Source organism: Mesoplodon densirostris, chromosome 2 (genome assembly GCF_025265405.1).
Source record: "Mesoplodon densirostris isolate mMesDen1 chromosome 2, mMesDen1 primary haplotype, whole genome shotgun sequence".
In the NCBI taxonomy this organism is placed as follows: Eukaryota; Metazoa; Chordata; class Mammalia; order Artiodactyla; family Ziphiidae; genus Mesoplodon; species Mesoplodon densirostris.
In genome coordinates, this window is record NC_082662.1 from 7,890,697 (window position 1) to 7,912,147 (window position 21,451).

Sequence of the window (21,451 nt, forward strand, 5' to 3'; positions counted from 1 at the left end):
CCAATGCATATAAAAGTTAAGTTTACACTATACTGTAGTCTATTAAGTGTGCAATAGCGTTATGTCCAAAAAAAACCACCTTAATTTAAAAATACTTTATCGCTAAAAAGTGATATCATCTGAACCTTCAGCAAATTGTAGTAGTAACATCAAAGATCACTGATCACATATCACCAGAACAAATTAATAATGAAAATGTTTGAAATATTGCAAGAATTACCAAAATGTGGGCTTCCCCGGTGGTGCAGTGATTAAGAATCCGCCTGCCAATGCAGGGGACACAGGTTCGAGCGCTGGTCTGGGAAGATCCCACATGCTGTGGAGCAATGACTACTGAGCCTACGCTCTAGAGCCTGCGAGCCACAACTACTGAAGCCCGTGCACCTAGAGCCCGTGCTCCGCAACAAGAGAAGCCACTGCAATGAGAAACCCGCAAACCACAATGAAGAATAGCCCCCACTCGCCGCAACTAGAGAAAGCCCGCGCGCAGCAATGAAGACCCAATGCAGCCAAAAATAAATAAATAAAAATAAATTAAAAAAAAAAATTACCAAAATGTGACACCAAGAGACACAAAGTGAGCAAATACTGTTGCAAAAATGACGCTGGTAGACTTGCTCGATGCAGGGTTGCCACACACTTTCAATTTGTAAAAAATGCCATACCTGAGAAGTGCAATAAAGTGAAGTATAATAAAATGAGGTCTGCCTATAGTAAACTGGGGAAACTTATGAAGGGCTATCTGTTCATACTCTTCGTGTTCCTTCATCTTGAGAAATAAGGACGCTGCATTCCTCCAGGTGTAGGGAGGTTACATCTCATGAGCGTCTTACGACTTGCTTCAAGAGGAGCTCAGAGAGTCCTTCCTACTTGTACCATTTCTTAAATCACTCAGCTTAAAGTATTCAATATGCCGAGATAATACCATATTCGGGGGGAGCATGTTCTGAACCCTGTCAGTGTTGTGGTGAAATTATAGTGAAACAAAAAACAATAAAGGGACTTCCCTGGTGGTGCAGTGGTTAAGGCTCTGAGCTCCCAATGCAGGGGGCCCGGGTTCGATCCCTGGTCAGGGAACTAGATCCCACATGCATGCTGCAACTGAGAGTTTGCATGCCACAACTAAGGAGCGGGCAAACTGCAACTAAGGAGCCCATCTGCCGCAACTAAGACCCAGTGCAGGGCTTCCCTGGTGGTGCAGAGGTTAAGAATCTGCCTACCAATGCAGGAGACACGGGTTCAAGCTCTGGTCCGGGAAGATCCCATGTGCCGTGGAGCAGCTAAGCCCGTGCGCCACAGCTACTGAGCCTGTGCTCTAGAGCCCACGAGCCACACCTGCTGAGCCTTGTGTGCCACAACTACTGAAGCCCATGAGCCTAGAGACCGTGCTCCGCAGCAAGCGGAGCCACCGCAATGAGAAGCCTGCACACCACGGCGAGGAATGGCCCCCGCTAGCCGCAACTAGAGAAGAAGCCCAAGTGCAGCAGCGGAGACCCAATGCAGCCAAAAAAAAAAAAAAAAAAAGACCCAGCTCAACCAAATAAATAAATAATTTTAAGAAAAGCAACAAGTATCTTCGGGGACTTTATTCTTTTGTAGCAGTGGCTGTCAGAAACAATGCTTTGCATTTTGGGATGCTAATATTACCTTTCCTTCTACACACACACACTCTCTCTCACACACACATATACACACACACACACACACACACACACACACTATTAAGCTATTTTTATTAGGGCTTAAAGAGAATACATCTGGGGCTGATTTCTTTCTTTACATATTAAGAAAGGAAAAAAAAAAACCTCATCGTATTAGATTCTGCCTCATATCCTCAAAAAGGCATCATCTGCTTCTTGCTGCTCTTCCTAGACACGGAATGTTAAATTATAAGACTCTTTGGCACTTAACTATGTACTTCCTCCTTAGGAATCGGAGAAGATCATTGCTGAGTTGAATGAAACCTGGGAAGAAAAGCTGCGTAAAACAGAGGCCATCAGAATGGAGAGGTCAGGAAGTTAAACTCTTGAGTGTTTCTAAATTTTCTGGGGAATTTAGATTACTTTTATAGTAAGAAAAGATAAAATAGAAGTTAAAAACAAGGAACCTTTCCTCCCCAAATACAAAACAAACAAACCCGTATGGGACTCATGGCCCAATTTACACTCTGAAGTGAAATTCACGTATTTTAAAGGTTCCCTAGGGAGTCGTGTTCTTAGTTACTGTACTATGTATTGCTAGGGGTCCATATAAAAATTGAAGATATTGAAGGATAGAGTTTTTAATTTGCAAAAAGACTGCCTTTGATAAAGGCCCAAATAAAAAAAAAGCTGTTCTGATTACTGACTTTCAGAGTTATGTTTTCTAGAACCTCTTTGGTAAGAGGTTAAGTAGTTTCAGTTGCAAACTTTCAAAATCTGTATTTTATCTTAACCTCCCAATTCTCTACCCTAAAGATGAACATAATCCAAAATAATACTTTTGCTATTGGAATAAATATACATTTAAAAAATGTTAGTTCCTATCTTCTCCCTTCATGGAAGATGAGGCAGAAGTGAGTGTTAACGTGTTTGTAAAGTGAATGTATGAAACAATTTTCTTCTCTATTGTAGAGATTTAAAGCTAGAATTGTTGAATCAATATGATGGTGGTCATGGGAACATGACATTTGAGAAAATCACATTTATAGATAATACTCCCTACATCAAAGTTACTTTCTGATTGCTTTCTTGGATTTTAAGGAATGGTTCTTTGAAGTGGATGTATTGCCTTCAGGGAATATTCCTTTCTTCCTTTTTTTACATTAATAGACATATTTATGAATTATTGTCTACCTCCAAAGTCAGATGTGCCAGAGTTCTTATTTGGGTGAATACAGCTTTACCTAAGACAAGAACATACTTTATTTATTTATTTATTTATTTATTTATTTATTTTTTTCGGTATGCGGGCCTCTCACTGTTGTGGCCTCCCCCGTTGCGGAGCACAGGCTCCGGACGCGCAGGCTCCGGACGCACAGGCTCAGCGGCCATGGCTCACGGGCCTAGCCACTCCGCGGCATATGGGATCCTCCCAGACCGGGGCACGAACCCGTATCCCCTGCATCGGCAGGCGGACTCTCAACCACTTGCGCCACCAGGGAGGCCCACATACTTTATTTTGAATGTACAATTTCTCTTAGAAATAATTTCTCATTAATGATGGGATAAGCAGATTCTTTCACATTTGTATTACTGACTTTAAACATGGACAGTTGCTTTTGCTTTGGGTTATTTTCCAATTCAAGTTAGACTGATTTACTTGACATTTTGGTATTGTTATTCTGATACACTTGTTGCTTTTTCTAGAGAGGCCTTGTTGGCTGAGATGGGAGTTGCCATTCGGGAAGATGGAGGAACCCTGGGGGTTTTCTCACCTAAAAAGGTAGGGAACAATGTTGTGAAACTTAAACAGAAACACTGTTTGTCTGTCTTGGTCAGGAGGCACTTCGTGTCTTTCAGGGCTGGCCCCTCTTCTTCCTTTTCTTTTAAATCTTGAGACTTGGCTTAATTTCTGATATTTCTGATTTCATCTTACAATACAAGGCCAACCTGTTTCTAAAATGCTTTCAGAAATGTTTACTGTTTATAAAATAAAATCCAAGGCAGTATAAATCTATAACTTCTGGTCATGATTCAGTATGTTTCCTCATCTTCATTGTTGCTTTCTCTTAAATTCCTAGCCTAACCTAGCATACCTTGCTTCAGTTTGGCTGCTCTTTCTATGTAGTTTTCCCCACAGATGCCAGCAGCCCTGAATTATAATTCTTTGGAAGCAGTTTCAGCTCTTCAGGTTTGTGTAGAAAACTACTGCTTCAGTTTGCTTTACAGTTCGTGTGATAGACGACCACTGTGCTGAGTAAAGCGGTTCCTGTCCTCATCCTTCTAGCCTCTCCTGCTCCCTTCTCAGTTTTTTTTTTTTTAAATGACTCCAGTAGTTACTGTCCTACTTACATAGTCATAGTTGTTAAGTAGTAGATACGTTTTTAGCTAATTAGAATAGCAAGGTCTTTTCTTTCCTTCTCTCCACCCGCACCCCCGCTTAGTTGCTTCTTAGTTATTATTAGATATTGGAAAACTATTACGATTATTTTGTGTGCTTATTTATAGGACAGTAATAGAACATATATTGATGTACAAAGCATATATTTCATACTAGTAATAAATGGTCCTTCATTTCATATGATTTCAGATTAGCTATTGGATACTTAAACACCTTCATGCAAGGGTCTGATAATGGTCTCTCTAGGTTAGCATAGAATGGGTATGGAGTTTTCAACTGGTACTTCCATTTTATGTGAGATGAAATAGTCCTGTGGTTTTTTTTAGGATTCTTCTGGTTAGGTTTTTCTTTTTTATAAACTCTGATGTGTTACTTTCAACAAAGAAAATTGATTTAGAGACATTTTAGATATATATTTTAGACCTGGAACAATAATAACAGTATTTCATATATTTATATTGCCATAGGTCAATGATTTTCAGTTTAATAATTTTTCCTTCAGTAAGACATTATTTTATTCAGATATATTATGTTTGATTGTAGAGATTTTAGCAGTTATAGGCTTGATAAAATTTAGATTGTGCCTTTGCATATATCTAAAGGTATTTTATAACATCTTTCAGTGTTAAGAACTGTGAGGAAAATTTTTATAACAACTTGTAAAATTATGGCATTTAACACAAAGTATAAATAACTTGAATAAGTATTGTGTGTTATAAGTATTATAAACAGCACAGAATTCCAAACTGAGATCCCTGTTTCCAAAGCTTTCTCTTACTTATTTTAACTTTCTAGACTTCTTCAGGAAAGGAAGGGATACACCACTGACCACATCCAAATTCAGTTTTAGAACCTGTTTCTGATGTGTTAACTTGATTGTGGTAATCATTGCACAATGTGTATATGTATCAAATTGACACATTTTACAATGACATTGTACTACCTAAATAAATACAGACTTTGTCATTCATATCTCAACAAAACTAGGAGAAAGTACTTCTAAGGGAAAAGGAAAAAAAAAAAAACACTTGTTCTTGAGGTTCCGTTTTCTTTTTTTTTTTTTTTTTTTTTTTTTTTTTTGCGGTATGCGGGCCTCTCACTGTTGTGGCCTCCCCCGTTGCGGAGCACAGGCTCCGGACGCGCAGGCTCCGGACGCGCAGGCTCAGCGGCCATGGCTCACGGGCCCAGCCGCTCCGCGGCATATGGGATCCTCCCAGACCGGGGCACGAACCCGTATCCCCTGCATCGGCAGGCGGACTCTCAACCACTTGCGCCACCAGGGAGGCCCTAGGTTCCGTTTTCTTTAGGCCAGTCTCATGATGGGTTTTAAAGAATGCTGCCCACAGAGGGCTTTGACTTTCTCAAACCAGCAAAGCTGTTAACTGTAGAGACAGAGGTTAGTTGGAAGGATGTAGAGGTTTTCCTAATTTCTTTTAAATCATCTTTTGCAGTCCCTGTCCTTAACCTGCTTATCTGACTCTTCTTTCATTTTTCCATATTTGCCGGCACTATCTTGAGTAGATTTTGACCCCAAGACCATGTGACTTATTTTTGGATTCCAGTGGGGTATTTTCACCAAAGAAGGTTGGTTTTTAAAAGATTTTAGAAATAGTAGAGTTAGATGAAAAGGATTTTTATAAGATGTATTACTGAATGTCAGTACTTTTAATTTCTTCTTTAAGATAAAAACTAACAAACTAAAGACAATAGCTGGGACCATGGAAGAACTGATAAAAATTATAAAGGGAAATGATAGGGGATGTGGGAACATTTTTATAAAGTGAATGGAAAATTAAATATTTCTTGAGGTTGTAGGGGGCAAAAAATGATTTTTCCTCTACCTTTCTGAATTCTTGGCTGAGACCCCTGTAATAAAAGACAGATTAACAAGAGAAAAACAAAGAAGTTTATTAACATGTATACATGGGAGATACCCAGGAAAAAATGAGTAACTCCCTGAGATGGTTTAGAAGTCTGGCTTAAATACCATCCTAATAAGGAAAGGGGATGGGGAGGTAGGCCTTTCAGGGGAGCATAATTGGCTTTTAGGAAAGTTGAAGGGACCCTTCAAGAGTAGATGGGAGGAATGATAGTTTGTGACAACGTTTGTCTGGGTGTGGTATCAATTTCTAGTTTTCTCTCCCGGTTGATGAGACTCCCGGGAGGGGATTTCTGACAGCTGAGCTCCTTTTGGACCATCCCTGCTTAGGCAGGAAAGGGGATTCAGAGAAAGCCGCTCTCTGCCTGTACTGTTTTTCAAGTGCCTAATAGCTCAAAATAATCAGTATGTCAAAGTGGCATGTTCAGGGGCGGCAAATTCTGCTGTCTTTCAAGATTTTTGACCAAGTGTTTACAAAAATTATGATTAATCCATCCAGAGAATCAGCCTGCTCTAATTTTTCTTTTGTGTTCTCTATGCTTTGACCTTATCAAGAATTGGATCTTGTTCTTTATCCCAGAACTCAGGTTTTTAAATAGAATGCATTAGTGTAGTTTGGGGAAGCCTGAAGAGAGTGTTTTCTGTTTACTATGGAATTGCAACTAGGAATGAGAGCCGTACCTCTTCTAGGCACTCTGGTAATCCAAGAAGCCATCAGCCTCCTGTATGTCCCTGTCATTCTCACAGCCCTCTCAGTGGTACTTGCTCCAAATTGATCATCTAACCTTTTTCAGACACCACATCTTGTTAACCTCAATGAGGACCCACTGATGTCCGAATGTCTTCTTTATTACATCAAAGATGGAATTACAAGGTACATTTGTTTCTTCTTTTGGTCACCTAATGTTTTCTTTTCTCTTAAGATGATTGAATAGCTAAAGGGAAGTTGTCTGGTGAAAATTTTCTTTTACAAATTTGCTGTTTTTCTTGTCTGAAATAGTTATAAACTATCCTCTCTACTCTTCTCAAATTAAGTGTTTTAACCAGCTGAACCAATTAACATGTAGTTTTTTCCTAGCAGACCGTAAGTAAAATTTTACTCCTAACATTTTATATGAATTCATTAAGGAGAGTAGTTCACTTGTATCTTTTTATGATGCTCTGTGAGTTATTTGGTGTATCATTTGCCCCTTCGTTGCTTTTTCTGATGTAGGGAGGTTGACCGTATATGAAAATAGAGTTTGCAGTTCAAAGCCTCTGATAAAAAAAAAAGGCAATACCTTTTTTGTATGTACCAAAGAATATTCTTTGGGAGAAAGAGGCTCATTGTTTGTAGTGCTTTTTGTGTCTGAATTTCCCTGGGAAACACTTTCCCTTGTGTTCAGGGTTGGCCAAGCAGATGCTGAGCGGCGCCAGGACATCGTGCTGAGTGGGGCTCACATTAAAGAAGAGCATTGTATCTTCCGGAGCGAGAGGAACAACAGTGGGGATGGTGAGAGTTCTTGGCTTAACTTTTCCAGCAAACTTTTCCTTCTATATGATGAGAAATCCCCAAGGCTTGGTATTCCCTGTCTCTTTCAGAGATACTTTCTTGTACAATCTAATATTTGAAAATGGAGAAACTCGGGCTGCTTATAAATGCAGGCATGGACATAGCTACTTTACATGAAAAAGGCCTGGACGAAAGGAGCCGTTTTGTTACTGCCAAGAATTGAGCGGGACATAGGCAATTAAGCTTGGTCTTGAATCTTAATTATTTGATAGACTAGTAAGAAGGGAACAAATATCCTGGGTAGTGGGAGATTTGAAGAACCGCTGGTCTTAAGCCAGTAGAATTTATTTTTACCTAAAAGGGAAGAAAAAGTCCATCTTGATTTTCGCCCAGGTTATTAACAAAACAACAACAATCTAATAGTACTTTTATGTTGTATAATTTATTCCTCCCTTTAATCAAAATATTAGCTTATGATCTTAAGTTTCTGATTATTACCTATATCTCATACTTAAGATTTCTGATGGTTTTCGTTTTTATATACTGAACTGTCAGATGTCACTGAAACTAACATTTCCTATCTTCTTCTGAAGTTTGTCAAATTCATTTAAATGTTACTGAGCCACAGCCCTGGTTCTGGTACCCTAAAATGCACTATTATATAGCTACTAAGCCACGTGGTTGGTTGCAGGAATCTGTTCTGGTCACGTTGAATCCTCACCTCCTTTCCATCATGTTCTTCCAGTGGTTTGTGATGCTAACGTTAGTTCGTGTTCCTCTTAGTTATTGTAACCCTGGAGCCCTGTGAACGTTCAGAAACCTACGTAAATGGCAAGAGGGTGGCCCAGCCTGTTCAGCTGCGCTCAGGTGAGACTGGAAGAGGCTTGAAGTCTTCAGAACACATGGCTTGTGCAAGCAACTCTTTAATTTTTAATTCTTTGTCTAAAGGTTGAAGTGATAGTCAGCATTAGGATTTATGTTCTTGTAAAACTCCAAAAGCTGTCTTTTTGCATTAGGGAGAGTTAGGTTATTAACCTAGATGCAGCACATTGAAAAAATGATTTCTCATCCACGTTTCTGTTCTGTGCTAGGAAACCGTATCATCATGGGTAAAAACCATGTGTTTCGTTTTAACCACCCGGAGCAAGCACGGGCTGAGCGGGAGAAGACTCCTTCTGCTGAGACCCCCTCTGAGCCTGTGGACTGGACGTTTGCCCAGAGAGAGCTTCTGGAAAAACAAGGAATTGATATGAAACAGGAGATGGAAAAAAGGTAATGTACGAATGTGATGTGGTCCCCCTGGCTCTCATTTCTTTTAAACACATAGCAGGATTCATGAAACAGCTCAGTGATTTTGCCATTCATTCTTTCCTCTCTTGCTTCTCTTTTCTGTCTAGGCTACAGGAAATGGAGATCCTATACAAAAAGGAGAAGGAAGAAGCAGATCTTCTCTTGGAGCAGCAGAGACTGGTAGGAGTGCATCCTGAATCCTCTGTTAGGAAAAGGGCAGCTTGCTTTCATATCACACCTTCCCTGTTCCACAGACGAGCACGCGCCCAGTTGCTTCTCCAGCTGTCATTGATACCATACACTATTCTCTCATTTCCTTCATGGAGAAGGAACTTACATCCCCTGGTAGCCTTAGCCTGAAAAACTGTCCTTAAAGGTACTACTTCTGTGCCTCTTATGTCGTAAAGTCAAGTCTTCTATCAAAACCAAGTGCTTTTCGAGGAAATAGTGTGAGCTTTTCTAGTAGCCTTTTCCTTTTGATAGTGGTTTTTGAGTATGCACCAGTGGTGGTTCTTTTAATAATAATTACTCTGAATATTGAATTTGGTGGGTGTTTGCCTTGGTTTTGTTTCTGATCACCTGATAGTACTAATTCTCTGCTCTTGGGCTGACCTGGGGATTGTTCTTGTGCTGGGTGGACTTTTTTTTTTTTTGTAAGTTAAATTGTGTCTAAAAGTGTTGCTGCACAGTTGCATGTGTTAATCCTTTTCTGTTCCCTGCATGGAGTCTGAATCCTAAGTAAGGGTCTCCGTGGCATATGGGGCGACAGTGGAAGTAGGGGCTGCACACCCAGCTCTGAGAGGAGAGGGAAGCCTTGTTTCTCTGGGTTTGTTTGAGAAGCTGAAAAAGTCAGTTTATGGTTGCAGCTTATAATGCTAATGGCTATAGCATTTTATGATGTTAGTTGATTTTCTACGTTTTGTAGAAACTGAATCTCATGAATAAATAAGTTTATCCATTAGTTAGACTTTCATTTTTAAAGTCATCCAATTTTGGTTTACAAAGCCCTGGTTATAAGAAGCTTCTTGGCATTCATTTGATGTATAAGAAAAAGGCATAACAACCTTTGGACACTGTGATACAGTTTAGGAATTTCTCATTTTTTAAGATTCATGGACTTCTTTTAATATAAGTGGGTGTTAGGGAGAAAGCTGGGGTACTGGTTTCTTCCCTTAGCATAAAATATACCATGTAGAATACCGAGTGTAAACAACAGCATGTAAACCACAGCCTGATAGCCGTGCTCTGCTTTGGAGAAGAGAGGCTATTGCTAAGTGGGCCAGAAAAGCCAAGGACTTGTGCAAAAGCAGTCTTTTCCAGGGCTGCTCAGTTCTCAGGCTTGGCAGTGGGTTAAATCAGTTAGTTTGTTGTCTTGGAAATTATAGTAAAGCCCAAAAAAGAACGGATTGTAAGAATAAATCAAGTGTTTGGGGCAAGATCATAGCAGTGTTACAGGTAGAGTCTCTTTAGTAGGCCTAGTTGGCATTTAGTTTGTAATGGAAACAGAAGGGTTTGGCTACAATGTGATTGTAAGATTTGAAAGCTTTGTGACACATGAAGGAGCTTTTTATCTTAATAATGTAGTAGAATCTAATAACATGCCTCTGATGGTCTGTGAGTGATCAAATGAGGACAGGTATAATTAAGCTATATTCATTATTAATAATAGTGCCTTGTATGTGTGTAGTGCTTTATAATTTACAGAGAGCTTTAACATCCATCATTTTTTTTAATTCCCAAAACAACCCTCTTTGGTAGCTGTATATGTAAATAAAGTGGCAAATATTGTTTCCAGTTTATAGTTGAGGAAGCCACGTCTAAAAAATGCTCTTGCCCACTCTTAAATACCTGTTAAGTCATGATTCTGAGGCTTAGACTTAAACTTGAGTCTTCTGACTTGCTTCAGTGTTCTGACCAGTAGAGCAATGCTTCTCAACAACTTGGGAGTCTTATTAAAATGCTGATGCTGACTCAGCAGGTCTGGGGTGGGACCTGAGATACTGCATTTCTAAACAGCTCCCAGGTGATGCCAGTGCAGCTAGGGCCAACCTTTGAGTAACTAGGAGTAAGAGAATAGTGATGGCTGGTGATCTCCATCACCAGGAACTGGAGATCATTCTATTCTGTGAAATAAAGACAGTGACCACTGAAGAAAGGGAAAGTAAATGTCTCTAGGACATACTTAGTTTCCAGAGAACATACTTAGTTTGCAAGTAATCAGGTTCTGATTGTCATTTGCTCTTTGTATCTGAAAGCAAACTAGGATTTCAAGAGCAGCTCCTTTCCATCATCAAAAAATCTACAAACAATAAATGCTGGAGAGGGTGTGGAGAAAAGGGAACCCTCTTGCACTGTTGGTGGGAATGTAAATTGATACAGCCACTATGGAGAACAGTATGGAGGTTCCTTAAAAAACTAAAAATAGAACTGCCGTACGACCCAGCAATCCCACTACTGGGCATATACCCTGAGAAAACCATAATTCAAAAAGAGTCATGTACCGCAATGTTCATTGCAGCTCTGTTTACAATAGCCAGGACATGGAAGCAGCCTAAATGCCCATCGACAGATGAATGGATAAAGAAGATGTGGCACATATATACAACGGAATATTACTCAGCCATAAAAAGAAACGAAATTGAGTTATTTGTAGTGAGGTGGATGGACCTAGAGTCTGTCATACAGAGTGAAGTAAGTCAGAAAGAAAAAAATAAATACCATATGCTAACACATATATATGGATTCTAAAAAAAAAAAAAAGGTTCTGAAGAACCTAGGGGCAGGACAGGGATAAAGATGCAGACATAGAGAATGGACTTGAGGACACGAGGAGGGGGAAGGGTAAGCTGGGACGAAGTGAGAGAGTGGCATGTACTTATATATACTACCCAATGTAAAACAGATAGCTAGTGGGAAGCAGCTGCATAACACAGGGAGATCAGCTCAGTGCTTTGTGACCACCTAGCGGGGTGGAAAAGGGAGGGTGGGAGGGAGACGCAAGAGGGAGGAGATAATGGCGTTATATGTATATGTATATGTATAGCTGATTCACTTTGTTATAAAGCAGAAACTAACACACCATTGTAAAGCAATTATACTCCAATAAAGATGTTAAAAATAAATAAATAAATAAGCAGCTCCTTTAAAGCAAGGAGGTTGCTTTCCTCCCATAAGTCCAGCTTTCTATTCCACTTAAAGTTCTTGTCCTCAGGAGTTGATTGCTAACCCTTCATCCTGAAGCATACCTAACAGTTAACAATACTGAATAAAAATGTAATTTTATGACCCTATATTGGTCAACCAACAGATATATTTTGAATGTACCCTATGGATATACATTGAGAAGATACAAAGGAATTATTATTCAGTAAATATTTAATATTTATTATATACAATTATTTTTGCATAGCAACAGCATTAAAAAATGGAATTCAGGCTCATGAGTTTTCTATTACAGTGATTCCCCAAATGCATCCCATTGTTACATTGCTGGACATTCTCTTATAGTTAGTGCTTGATTCTACGCCTGGTCCTTTCTGTGCTTGCTTTTTCACACATGTTTTGGTTATTTTCTCTCTTTTATTTGCATAATCTTCATGCAGAGTCTCTTTAGGAGGCCCACTTTGCATTTGGTATTTAATGAAAGCAGAAGGATCATTTAGTGACATGTGAATTGGACAGATCTGAGTAGTTTTTCCAACCCTGTAATAAATGAATCTAAATTTCTTAAAATCTCTCTCTTTTTTTTGACATGAGATAGGATTTGCATCTTGGCACATAAGCTTTGCAAGAGTTTTCAGTATCATGGTCAGTATGTGATGGGGGTGATATGTTTGAGCTTTAAGGAGAACATATTCTACAGAGTCAATATGACAGTATTTTAAAAAGAAAGAAAATTATGGCCACTTGATGAGTTCTTTTGGATTTATGTAAACTCATTTAGTTATGTTTTATTTTAGAGTTTAAAGGCATAACTTTTCTCTCTTAAGTATGACATTAAAGCAATGATTAGAATATTTGTTATTTCCTGAATTAGGTAGTGTTCATTTCATCATTAAGCAGTTTTTAAAGGAAAAGAAAAGAAGCCAGGAAAAAACCTGATAGTTAATTATGTAGGAAGAATCAGAGAGAATTTATGTTCTATAAAACTCAGTTTATTAAAAACGAACAAACAAAAAAACTCAGTTTATACATGTTTGCAAGAAAACCTTTTAGGAGTCAGACATATTTTTTTTCTCTAATATTTATTAATGTCATCTTCTATCACTTTAGATTTTATCACTTAAGATTTTTAAAATAAAAATAAAAAGGAAAAAATAGTGTAGAGTCTGTAAATTTAGCTTTATCTGCTTTTTGCTGCTAAATTTTCAAATAGGTAGGGGTTATAAATGGTTTAGTATCCATTTATAGACGAATAGAAATAATACAAATCAGTAGTAACATCTCCAGATTCAGGGGCCAAATTATTATTATTGTTAGAGGTTATTTTTTTGTTCCCTAGAAAGTAACTGTACCTAGAAACATAGAAATTTTTGGTCTAGAAAACAAGATACTATTTATCAGTTTCAACTCTTTTTTTTTTTTAAACCCTTTCCTAGAGATAATTTTGGTAATCATAGCCAAAGTAAAAGAGACTATTAAATAAGAATATTTTCATTTCCTAGACTATCTTGAACTACTCTTCCAGTGAGTAGTTTCTTTTCCCAGGAACTTTTATCTCCTGAATAGAAATCCTTCCTTAATCCTATCTGTCATAGGAAGTTCTAAGTCCAACATTGCTTTCATTTAGACCCATGTTATCAAGATTTGCTTGTGTTAGTTAAGAATAATTGGCTATTATCCAAATAGCCATTGAAACTGCTTAGCTATGAATTCAGGCTGCTGTTTTAGACCTAAGTAAAGTTGTCTGAAAAAGAGGTAATTGTGCAAAGACAGCTGGAAAGACAGAGAGAGATAACATTTTAAATTGGGTCCATAAGCAGATTACATAAGCGGAATATAACCTTTGTGTTTTACGTGTTGATAGGAAGAGTTGTCAACTTAAAATAATATTCCTCGAAAAGCTAGAAATACCATGGGTTTTCATAGATGGAACACGTCTCTAAGTTGTATTTATTAAAGTATTACTTGGGGAATTTTGAATAATGTTTAATGAAAGTATATTTACCTAGCTTAATTTATGTTCTGGAGATTTGTTTCCTAAAATTTTGGAGGTGAGGTATTTATTGGTTTAAGTGTGTGGAAAACAAAATAGCAGACCCACTATAAAGATCCTTTTTTATGCATCCTTATTCTCTGGATAACAAACTTTAATAGTGCAAATGAAATGGATCAATTTGACCTGACACAAGACAGTAGCAAATCTGATACATGCTCATGGAAAGACTAGTTTCAGAACCCTCTTATCGTCTAGAAAAAAAAAAAACAATTTGGTTGATAAGAACCTCACATGGTCTGCTAATAGGGATTCTTAGCATTTTTAACATAATCCCTGTTTGACTGCTTTTTCTACTTTCTCATCTTCTAACTTTTTTCTAGGGCTGCTCTTTTTAGTAAAGCTAAACAAAACGTGGCATCCTACAGCATTACTAACCTTTGTTAATCCGCCTGCTCGTCACATCTTGTATGGCATCTGTGCTCACTCATGGGGGAAAGAGTTTCTGGAAGAAGCAACAGCAATAACCAAGGCAAATGTGGGGAAGTGGCTGCATGGGTGTTAGCATGTATGGGGCAAAGGTTTTACTTCGTTTTCTTGAGATAGTGGAGATGTTATTTCACACCATTTTGTTAATAACTTCATGTGACTTTACAGTGAGAGACTGTTTCTCACTGTTTCAGTCTTCCTAAGAAATTTGATTGCAGATTTCATCACTTAAGCCAGAAAGTGGAAATTTGGATTAATGTTACTAGAAAAAAAAAACCAAGCAAATCTTTATATTAATAATAATCTACATAAGCATATGTCTTAATAGACTTGCACATCATTTAGGGGTTTTTTGTTTGTTTGTTTTTTAGTTTTTTTGATTTTGTTTTTAAATTTATTAGGGCTTTTTTGCTTGCTTTTTCTTCGATTTGATTTTCCTTTTTTACATTTTAATTTTGGTTATTTTGGGGCCATTTTTTGATTTTGTTTTTCCAAAGGACGCGGATTCTGATAGCGGGGACGATTCTGACAAGAGGTCCTGTGAAGAGAGCTGGAAACTGATTACTTCTCTGAGAGAAAAGCTACCTCCCAGCAAGTTGCAAACCATTGTTAAAAAATGTGGCCTCCCTAGCAGTGGGAAGAAACGAGAACCAATTAAAATGTATCAAATCCCCCAAAGAAGACGCCTGAGTAAAGATTCCAAGTGGGTCACCATCTCAGATCTTAAGATACAGGCTGTAAAAGAGATATGCTATGAGGTTGCTCTCAACGATTTCAGGCACAGTAGGCAGGAGATTGAAGCCTTGGCCATCGTTAAGATGAAAGAGCTTTGTGCCATGTACGGGAAGAAAGACCCCAACGAGCGGGACTCCTGGAGGGCAGTGGCCAGGGATGTCTGGGACACGGTTGGTGTAGGGGATGAGAAGATTGAAGACATGATGGCCAGTAGTAAAGGAGGAACTGATGTGGATGACCTCAAGGTTCATATAGACAAGCTGGAAGACATTTTGCAAGAAGTCAAAAAGCAAAATAACATGAAAGATGAGGAGATAAAAGTATTAAGAAATAAAATGCTCAAAATGGAGAAAGTCTTGCCACTCATTGGGTCTCAGGAACAGAAAACCCAAGGAAACCACAAAGCAAAGGAACCTGTTGGAGCTGGTGCCAGTAGCAAGTCTGAGATCGATGTATGTAAAGGAGACAGTGGAGAACTTGGGAAAGAAGAGCGTGTTTCCCAGCTGATGAATGGAGACCCAGCTTTTAGACGTGGACGTCTGCGTTGGATGAGGCAAGAGCAAATCCGGTTCAAGAACCTGCAACAGCAGGAGATAACAAAGCAGCTTCGTCGGCAGAATGTACCTCATAGGTTCATCCCTCCTGAGAACCGGAAGCCCCGGTTCCCCTTTAAGAGCAACCCTAAACACAGAAACTCTTGGAGTCCCGGGACACACATCATCATAACAGAAGACGAGGTTATAGAGCTTAGAATTCCGAAAGATGAAGATGGAAGGAAAGGAAATAAACAGGAGAACCAAGAGAAGGGTAGTAGAGCAGCTTCTAAGGATCCCCAGTTGCCATGGGGCTCTCAGGGCCCTCGAAGTCAAGATCACATTCAAGTTAGCAAGCAGCATATTAATCATCAACAACAGCCACCTCAGTTACGCTGGAGAAGCAACTCGCTCAATAATGGCCAACCGAAAAGCGTGCGCTGCCAGGCATCTGCTTCTTCAGAATCACTGAACTCCCACAGTGGTCACCCCACCGCTGATCTGCAGACTTTCCAGGCAAAGCGCCATATGCATCAACATCGTCAGTCTTACTGTAATTATAACACTGGAGGTCAGTTAGAGGGCAGTGCAGCCAATTCCTGTCAAAAGCAGACTGACAGACCCAACCACTGTAGCCAGTTTGTGACACCTCCGAGAATGAGGCGACAGTTCTCAGCACCCAATCTCAAAGCTGGTCGAGAAACCACAGTATAAATTACTGGACAAACTTGAAACCTTGGTGGAGGAAACAGGCGATGGTAGCTTATGATTTGGGTTGGTTCTAGCCTTGGCCTTGAGTTCCTAGTATTTGCGTTATGATTATAATGTTGTGCTTCTAAAATATTAACTGATTTTAAGATTGTTAAAACATAAAACACTGGTAAATGTTTCGACACCTCCCTTTGGTTTGTATACCATAAGTGGGCAGTTTCTGGAATTTTGGACAAAACACTGAGACCTCCCTTATTTTTCTGAGACTTTCCTCCTTTCTTGGTGCCTAGATAATATACTTACTTACACAGACTGGTCTTGTTTTGGTGTAAGTTTGCTATGTTTTTATAATGCCTATAAATTTATCTGATATCCAGAAAGACTTGCCTCTTGGTTTATGCAAACATTCAAAAGAGGAATTTGATATGTAGCATTAAATGTCTATTATTTCCCCATAAATGTTAGACATTAGTTTAAAAATAATAACATGCAACTGTGTGACCACAGCTTTGGATTTCTTATCCATGTCTGTTTCTTTCTTTAAATATCATGGAAATTTTCAAAAACCAGAACTAAATGTCTTTGGACATATTTTATAGGACACAGCTTTGCATCTTCCGTGGAACTTCCACATCTTCTTGCTCTTCTATGTTTTACATAGAACTGATTCAGGAGGGTTGTTTTTTTTTTTTTCTTTTGACTGCATCAGTGTATGTATGAATTTTGTCATAATACTGAAATCTTTAAATTGGCATCTGTCTGGATTTCTGTTTGTGGCTCGCATTTTGAAGTTTAACATATCATTTCTCACACAAATACATACACAGAGAGACGCTGAACTATTCACCAATATCATGCCAACAGAAATACCAACAAAATACTCGTATGATTCTTTGAGCAGTATGTATAAGTTTATAGGGAGGTTATTTGGTGGAGAGAGGGGAGAGGTGGGACATGGGGAGAAGGCTACAGCATTTGGCTGTGTGTACTTAATTTTCAGTAGATGATGAAATAATGAAACAAGTTAACTTTGGTTCGGTTTAGAATAAAGGAGATGATGTATAATAAACTATTCTTTGGTCAGCAGCAGTGATCCTCACAAATACTCAAGCAAGGAAAGAGAAGTCCTGATGAACAGTTATTGTATCAATACCTCATTTTACTATGTTGTGGTCTCAGTTTGCCTCACTGGAGAATCCACTAAAAAAGATGGATTTTGATGGGAAGAAAGAATAGTTTTCTGCATCCTTCATCTCTTGAACTTGTCAGAAACTTTTTAAAGAGGCGGTGTGAAGAGCCAGAGATGTCTATGAGATTGTCCGACATCATGTTGTTGAAGATTACTAAGTCACCTGTCAAACGCTTGTCTTCCAGATGGTGTGAAAAATTACATCCAGGATAGCAGTTAACGTTCAAGGAAGCCTTAAAGATTGTGATTATATGGGTTTTTTCCCTTTGCGTGTAGGCACTATTCTTTATTAGAACGTTATTTTTAATCATAGTATTTTTTTTCTTTGCTTCTAAAAAAATGCTTTTATAATGCACAGAAAGTTGCTTCCAATTAACTTCGGGGGTTATTTTTGCTTTCATAGCTAGAGCAGTCCTAGTCTTCAGCTGAAGTTTTATGGCAGATTAGACAGGGGTGATGTCTGTCATGGGTTGACTGAATGATGTTTGTAATGAGTTGACTTAACTGAGATGACAGTGTCCTGTACCATGTGGTCTGCATCCACTTGGTCGGGTCCTTCAGATCAGTCACTTCGGTGCATCTTGTGTAAACCCCGTTTGTCCTTCTTTGTTCTTCTTAGACAGAGTTATGTTATCTATTTCTTTCTTGCAATAAAGTTCATTTTCTAAAACTAATAATAATAATAACGCAGCTTTCAACTCTGTAGCAAAAGTGGACTTTCAATTTTCCAACTTGAGATAACATAGGATAGGCCTATATATTTTCACTTTTATGGTGGCCTTTTAATCTCATTATGGGCAGGTACCTCCCTTTCACACTAGACAATGGGAGTGAGTTTCTACTGGTGATCAGGAGACACTGTAGAATGAAAAGAAATACAGTACTTCATTTACAGATGTGGGTTGTGGTAGGCACTATACCCACACTGATATTGCAAAGAATTAGATTTGTATTTGTGCTTCATCTGCTGATCCAGGCGCCCTCAGATTACTGAAATGTTTAGATATCTAAAGTAGCCCTTAATTTCAGATGACCAGAAAGAAATGAACCAAGATTTGATTACCCTTCATGCATTTCAGAGCAGATACTTGTCTTAGAAAATAACTGTGTGAATGAAATTTCTTCATTGACTTTCACTGAAGAAGTAACTAGTACCATGCTTTTGTGATTGGTATAGCCCACATTGCTTCGTTTGTTTTTTTAATTTGACAGTATCTGTCCCTAAGCTTAAATACTACAAGACCAAAGGGAAATGGTCACCATTAAGCCATTATTGTATTATTGAAATATCCCTAACTATTATTGTAGTGAAAATTTTTTAAAAGTTTGTGCTGTTGAAATTATATAATGATCTGACAATAATGGAAATAGAGTCCTAATCAACTGGTACAGTTTCACAAACCAAGCCACACACTATGGTATTCCTTGGAGAGTTAAAGACTTCTGTTTATCTAATAAGTCTAAACCAAAGGGCTTTTCCTTTAGTTTTGCTTCTAATTCTTTCTGGTGCTTCTCTTTTCACTGGAAATGCAATGAATGGGAATTGTTTATTCCATTGAAGTGACTTGAAGTGACCTCTTGTGCTTTAGGTGTAGGTTGATGCTGAAACAAAACAAAACAAAACAGGACAGAACACAGTTTGTCACACCGATGTCTGCATTAAAGGCTGTCAGACTACAGGAAGTTACATAGGTTTTCTCCCGTCAGCTGCTATACCCCTGTGCCTTATTGGTCCTTTGTAGACTTGCCTTAATGATTTGTACAAAAGACTGGGAGCAGGGGAAGCTGTTGAGTCCTGGCGTACCTTAATGAAGACGGCTTCTTAGGTGCAGTGCAAAGCAAGCATTTGTTCTGCACTGTTAGAGCCAAATTCTGTATTATGAACAGTTTTCATAATTGTCTACTTTATGTCATCTTTCTGAGATATAAAAACCTGCTCTAGATACTTAGTTTGAACCACTGTAGGTTGTGAAGTGTATTGGTTTCCTCCCATCATTACTGTAAAAAGAAGTTCTGAATCTTCTTGTTAATGAACTATGGATTTCGCCCCCAGTTTCTTTTTAGAAAATGCTTGAAGATTGTCTTTGAGTGTAAGATCTACCTTTTCAGAAAGGGAGAGTTAGTTTGTAATGTTAAAAAATAAAGTCCTCATTCAATAAAAACTGAAATTATCTCTTAAGAGTGTGATTTCTCTCTGATGTGGGAGGAGGGAAAGTGAAACAGAGTGATGCTAATGAAACCTGGTCTTGACTTTTATTTATTGCTCTTTCACCTGAAGATGGTTACAAACCATATCTTTTAAAAAATATTTCTACAGGAACTTGATTTGTTTAGAGCTTTTGCTTTTTGTTACCCTTTTTGATTTATCAAAATTCTATCTTAAATGAGGTCTTTAATCCCTATTTTATGCTATGTTTTACTTAAATAAAACCTTTTATATTATAAGATAATGAGGATATCAGATATCCCTTTATGATTTCTTTGAGTTTATCTTGTATTTTCTGGGTTTTTTTAACTATATAATTTTGATTTGCAGTTTTCTTTAAATGAAATGGTATACTTCTTCATATGGGTAGAAATGAAATTTCTAAAAAGCTTTGAGGAACTCTGTTTAGCTTTTCTTTTTTCCCTTAACCACTGCTTTTCTCCACCCAGAGCATTGGTGATATGTTAGAGGTGAACAGGACAAAGCAGAAGATTTTTCTGGAGCGGACCATCGGTCTTATTGAACATTTGGACATGACACTATTTTTTATGTTGAAAAGCAACATAATCATACATAATGGAGTAGAATACAAAATCCACATGTTTTTTTTTCCCCCAACATGAGTTTTTAATATGAAATTTGGAACTTGAGGGAAGTGTTATGCTTGGATTGGCTTTTGCTGCAGCCTTCTTACCCTTTCCCTTCAGGTACTTGTATTTCTCTGCTGTTGGAGAACCTGGTGGAAAAGTTGCCAAGACCTGACCATTCCTAGGACAGTACAGACAATTCCAGTGCAGTATGATATGTGTAGTGATGGTTGTGTGCACAGGATGAGTGTGGGCAGAGTGGGAAAAGGTTTTTGAAAGAGGAAGCCCTGAGCCAGGAGCAGAGTCCCAAAGTACAACTGCAAATGTATCCAAGTGAAGAGTGGCAGGGGGAAGGAGGAAACGGGTCAGGTCCAGGGAACTGCAAGTAACTTGGGGGACCTGGCGGGGGGTGGGGCAGGGGCCAGATCATGGCATGCTAAGGGCTTCGGATTTTACCTTGAGCATGATGGAAGCTACCATGTATTATACAGGGAGATTGCATTAGTAGATTCACCTTTTAGAAATGGCCGAAGTTTGGGTTGGATGGAGGCAAATTCAGAGCCCAATGCTGCAGTTGGGAAGTTGCTGGATGAACTAAATGAGAAACGATGCTTTCCAAAGAGAGGCGGGGGGACAGGATGGAGGGGATGGCTGATAGATTATTTGGAGATAGAATTAATGAACAGTTCGTGGAGGGGGATAAGCCCTCCACGAATTTATATATATCCCACAAGGTGAAGAAAGCTCTTGCTTGGACCATGTTTGGAAAGTAAAGTTAGTGAGACCAAGATAGGACTGAGAGATTGGGAGAAAATAGGAGCTGCACAGGTCTAAGAATAGGTGTTGTGAGACCCCCGGAGGCATAGATCTGAGACTGTGTCTGCACGGTGCTGCTGGTGGTGAGTACATTAAGGTGTTGACAAGAACTGGGGCGTGGACATCTCCCTTCCAGCTATGGCTTGCTAATTGTAATCTGCCATTGAAAGAGGAAGGCAGCATTAGCAAAATGAGCCAAGCCTCTAATGTCGGAAACAGCCTAACCAGAAAACCCAGAATTGTGACATTGATTTTACCTTACATGCCACCTCCTCAGAAATGCCCTAGTTGTGGCACCATCGTGTCTCACCTGGTACCACAGTAGCCT

General features: G+C 38.7%; 1 protein-coding gene across 10 annotated transcripts in view; it reads left to right on the forward strand.

The window, feature by feature from the left end:
• KIF1B (kinesin family member 1B) overlaps nucleotides 1-21,451 on the forward strand; it is a 149,187-nt gene that overhangs the window by 71,919 nt on the left and 55,817 nt on the right. For 8 of the 10 annotated variants that reach the window (XM_060088945.1, XM_060088944.1, XM_060088946.1 and 5 more), the window contains 7 exons: nucleotides 1,930-2,009; nucleotides 3,348-3,423; nucleotides 6,715-6,794; nucleotides 7,306-7,412; nucleotides 8,196-8,279; nucleotides 8,504-8,684; nucleotides 8,810-8,882. In XM_060088945.1, the coding sequence (XP_059944928.1) occupies nucleotides 1,930-2,009; nucleotides 3,348-3,423; nucleotides 6,715-6,794; nucleotides 7,306-7,412; nucleotides 8,196-8,279; nucleotides 8,504-8,684; nucleotides 8,810-8,882 (681 nt within the window). Of the gene's footprint in view, nucleotides 1-1,929; nucleotides 2,010-3,347; nucleotides 3,424-6,714; nucleotides 6,795-7,305; nucleotides 7,413-8,195; nucleotides 8,280-8,503; nucleotides 8,685-8,809; nucleotides 8,883-14,843; nucleotides 19,879-21,451 lie in introns of those variants that run through there. The other 2 variants (XM_060088952.1, XM_060088953.1) reach the window with 1 other exon arrangement.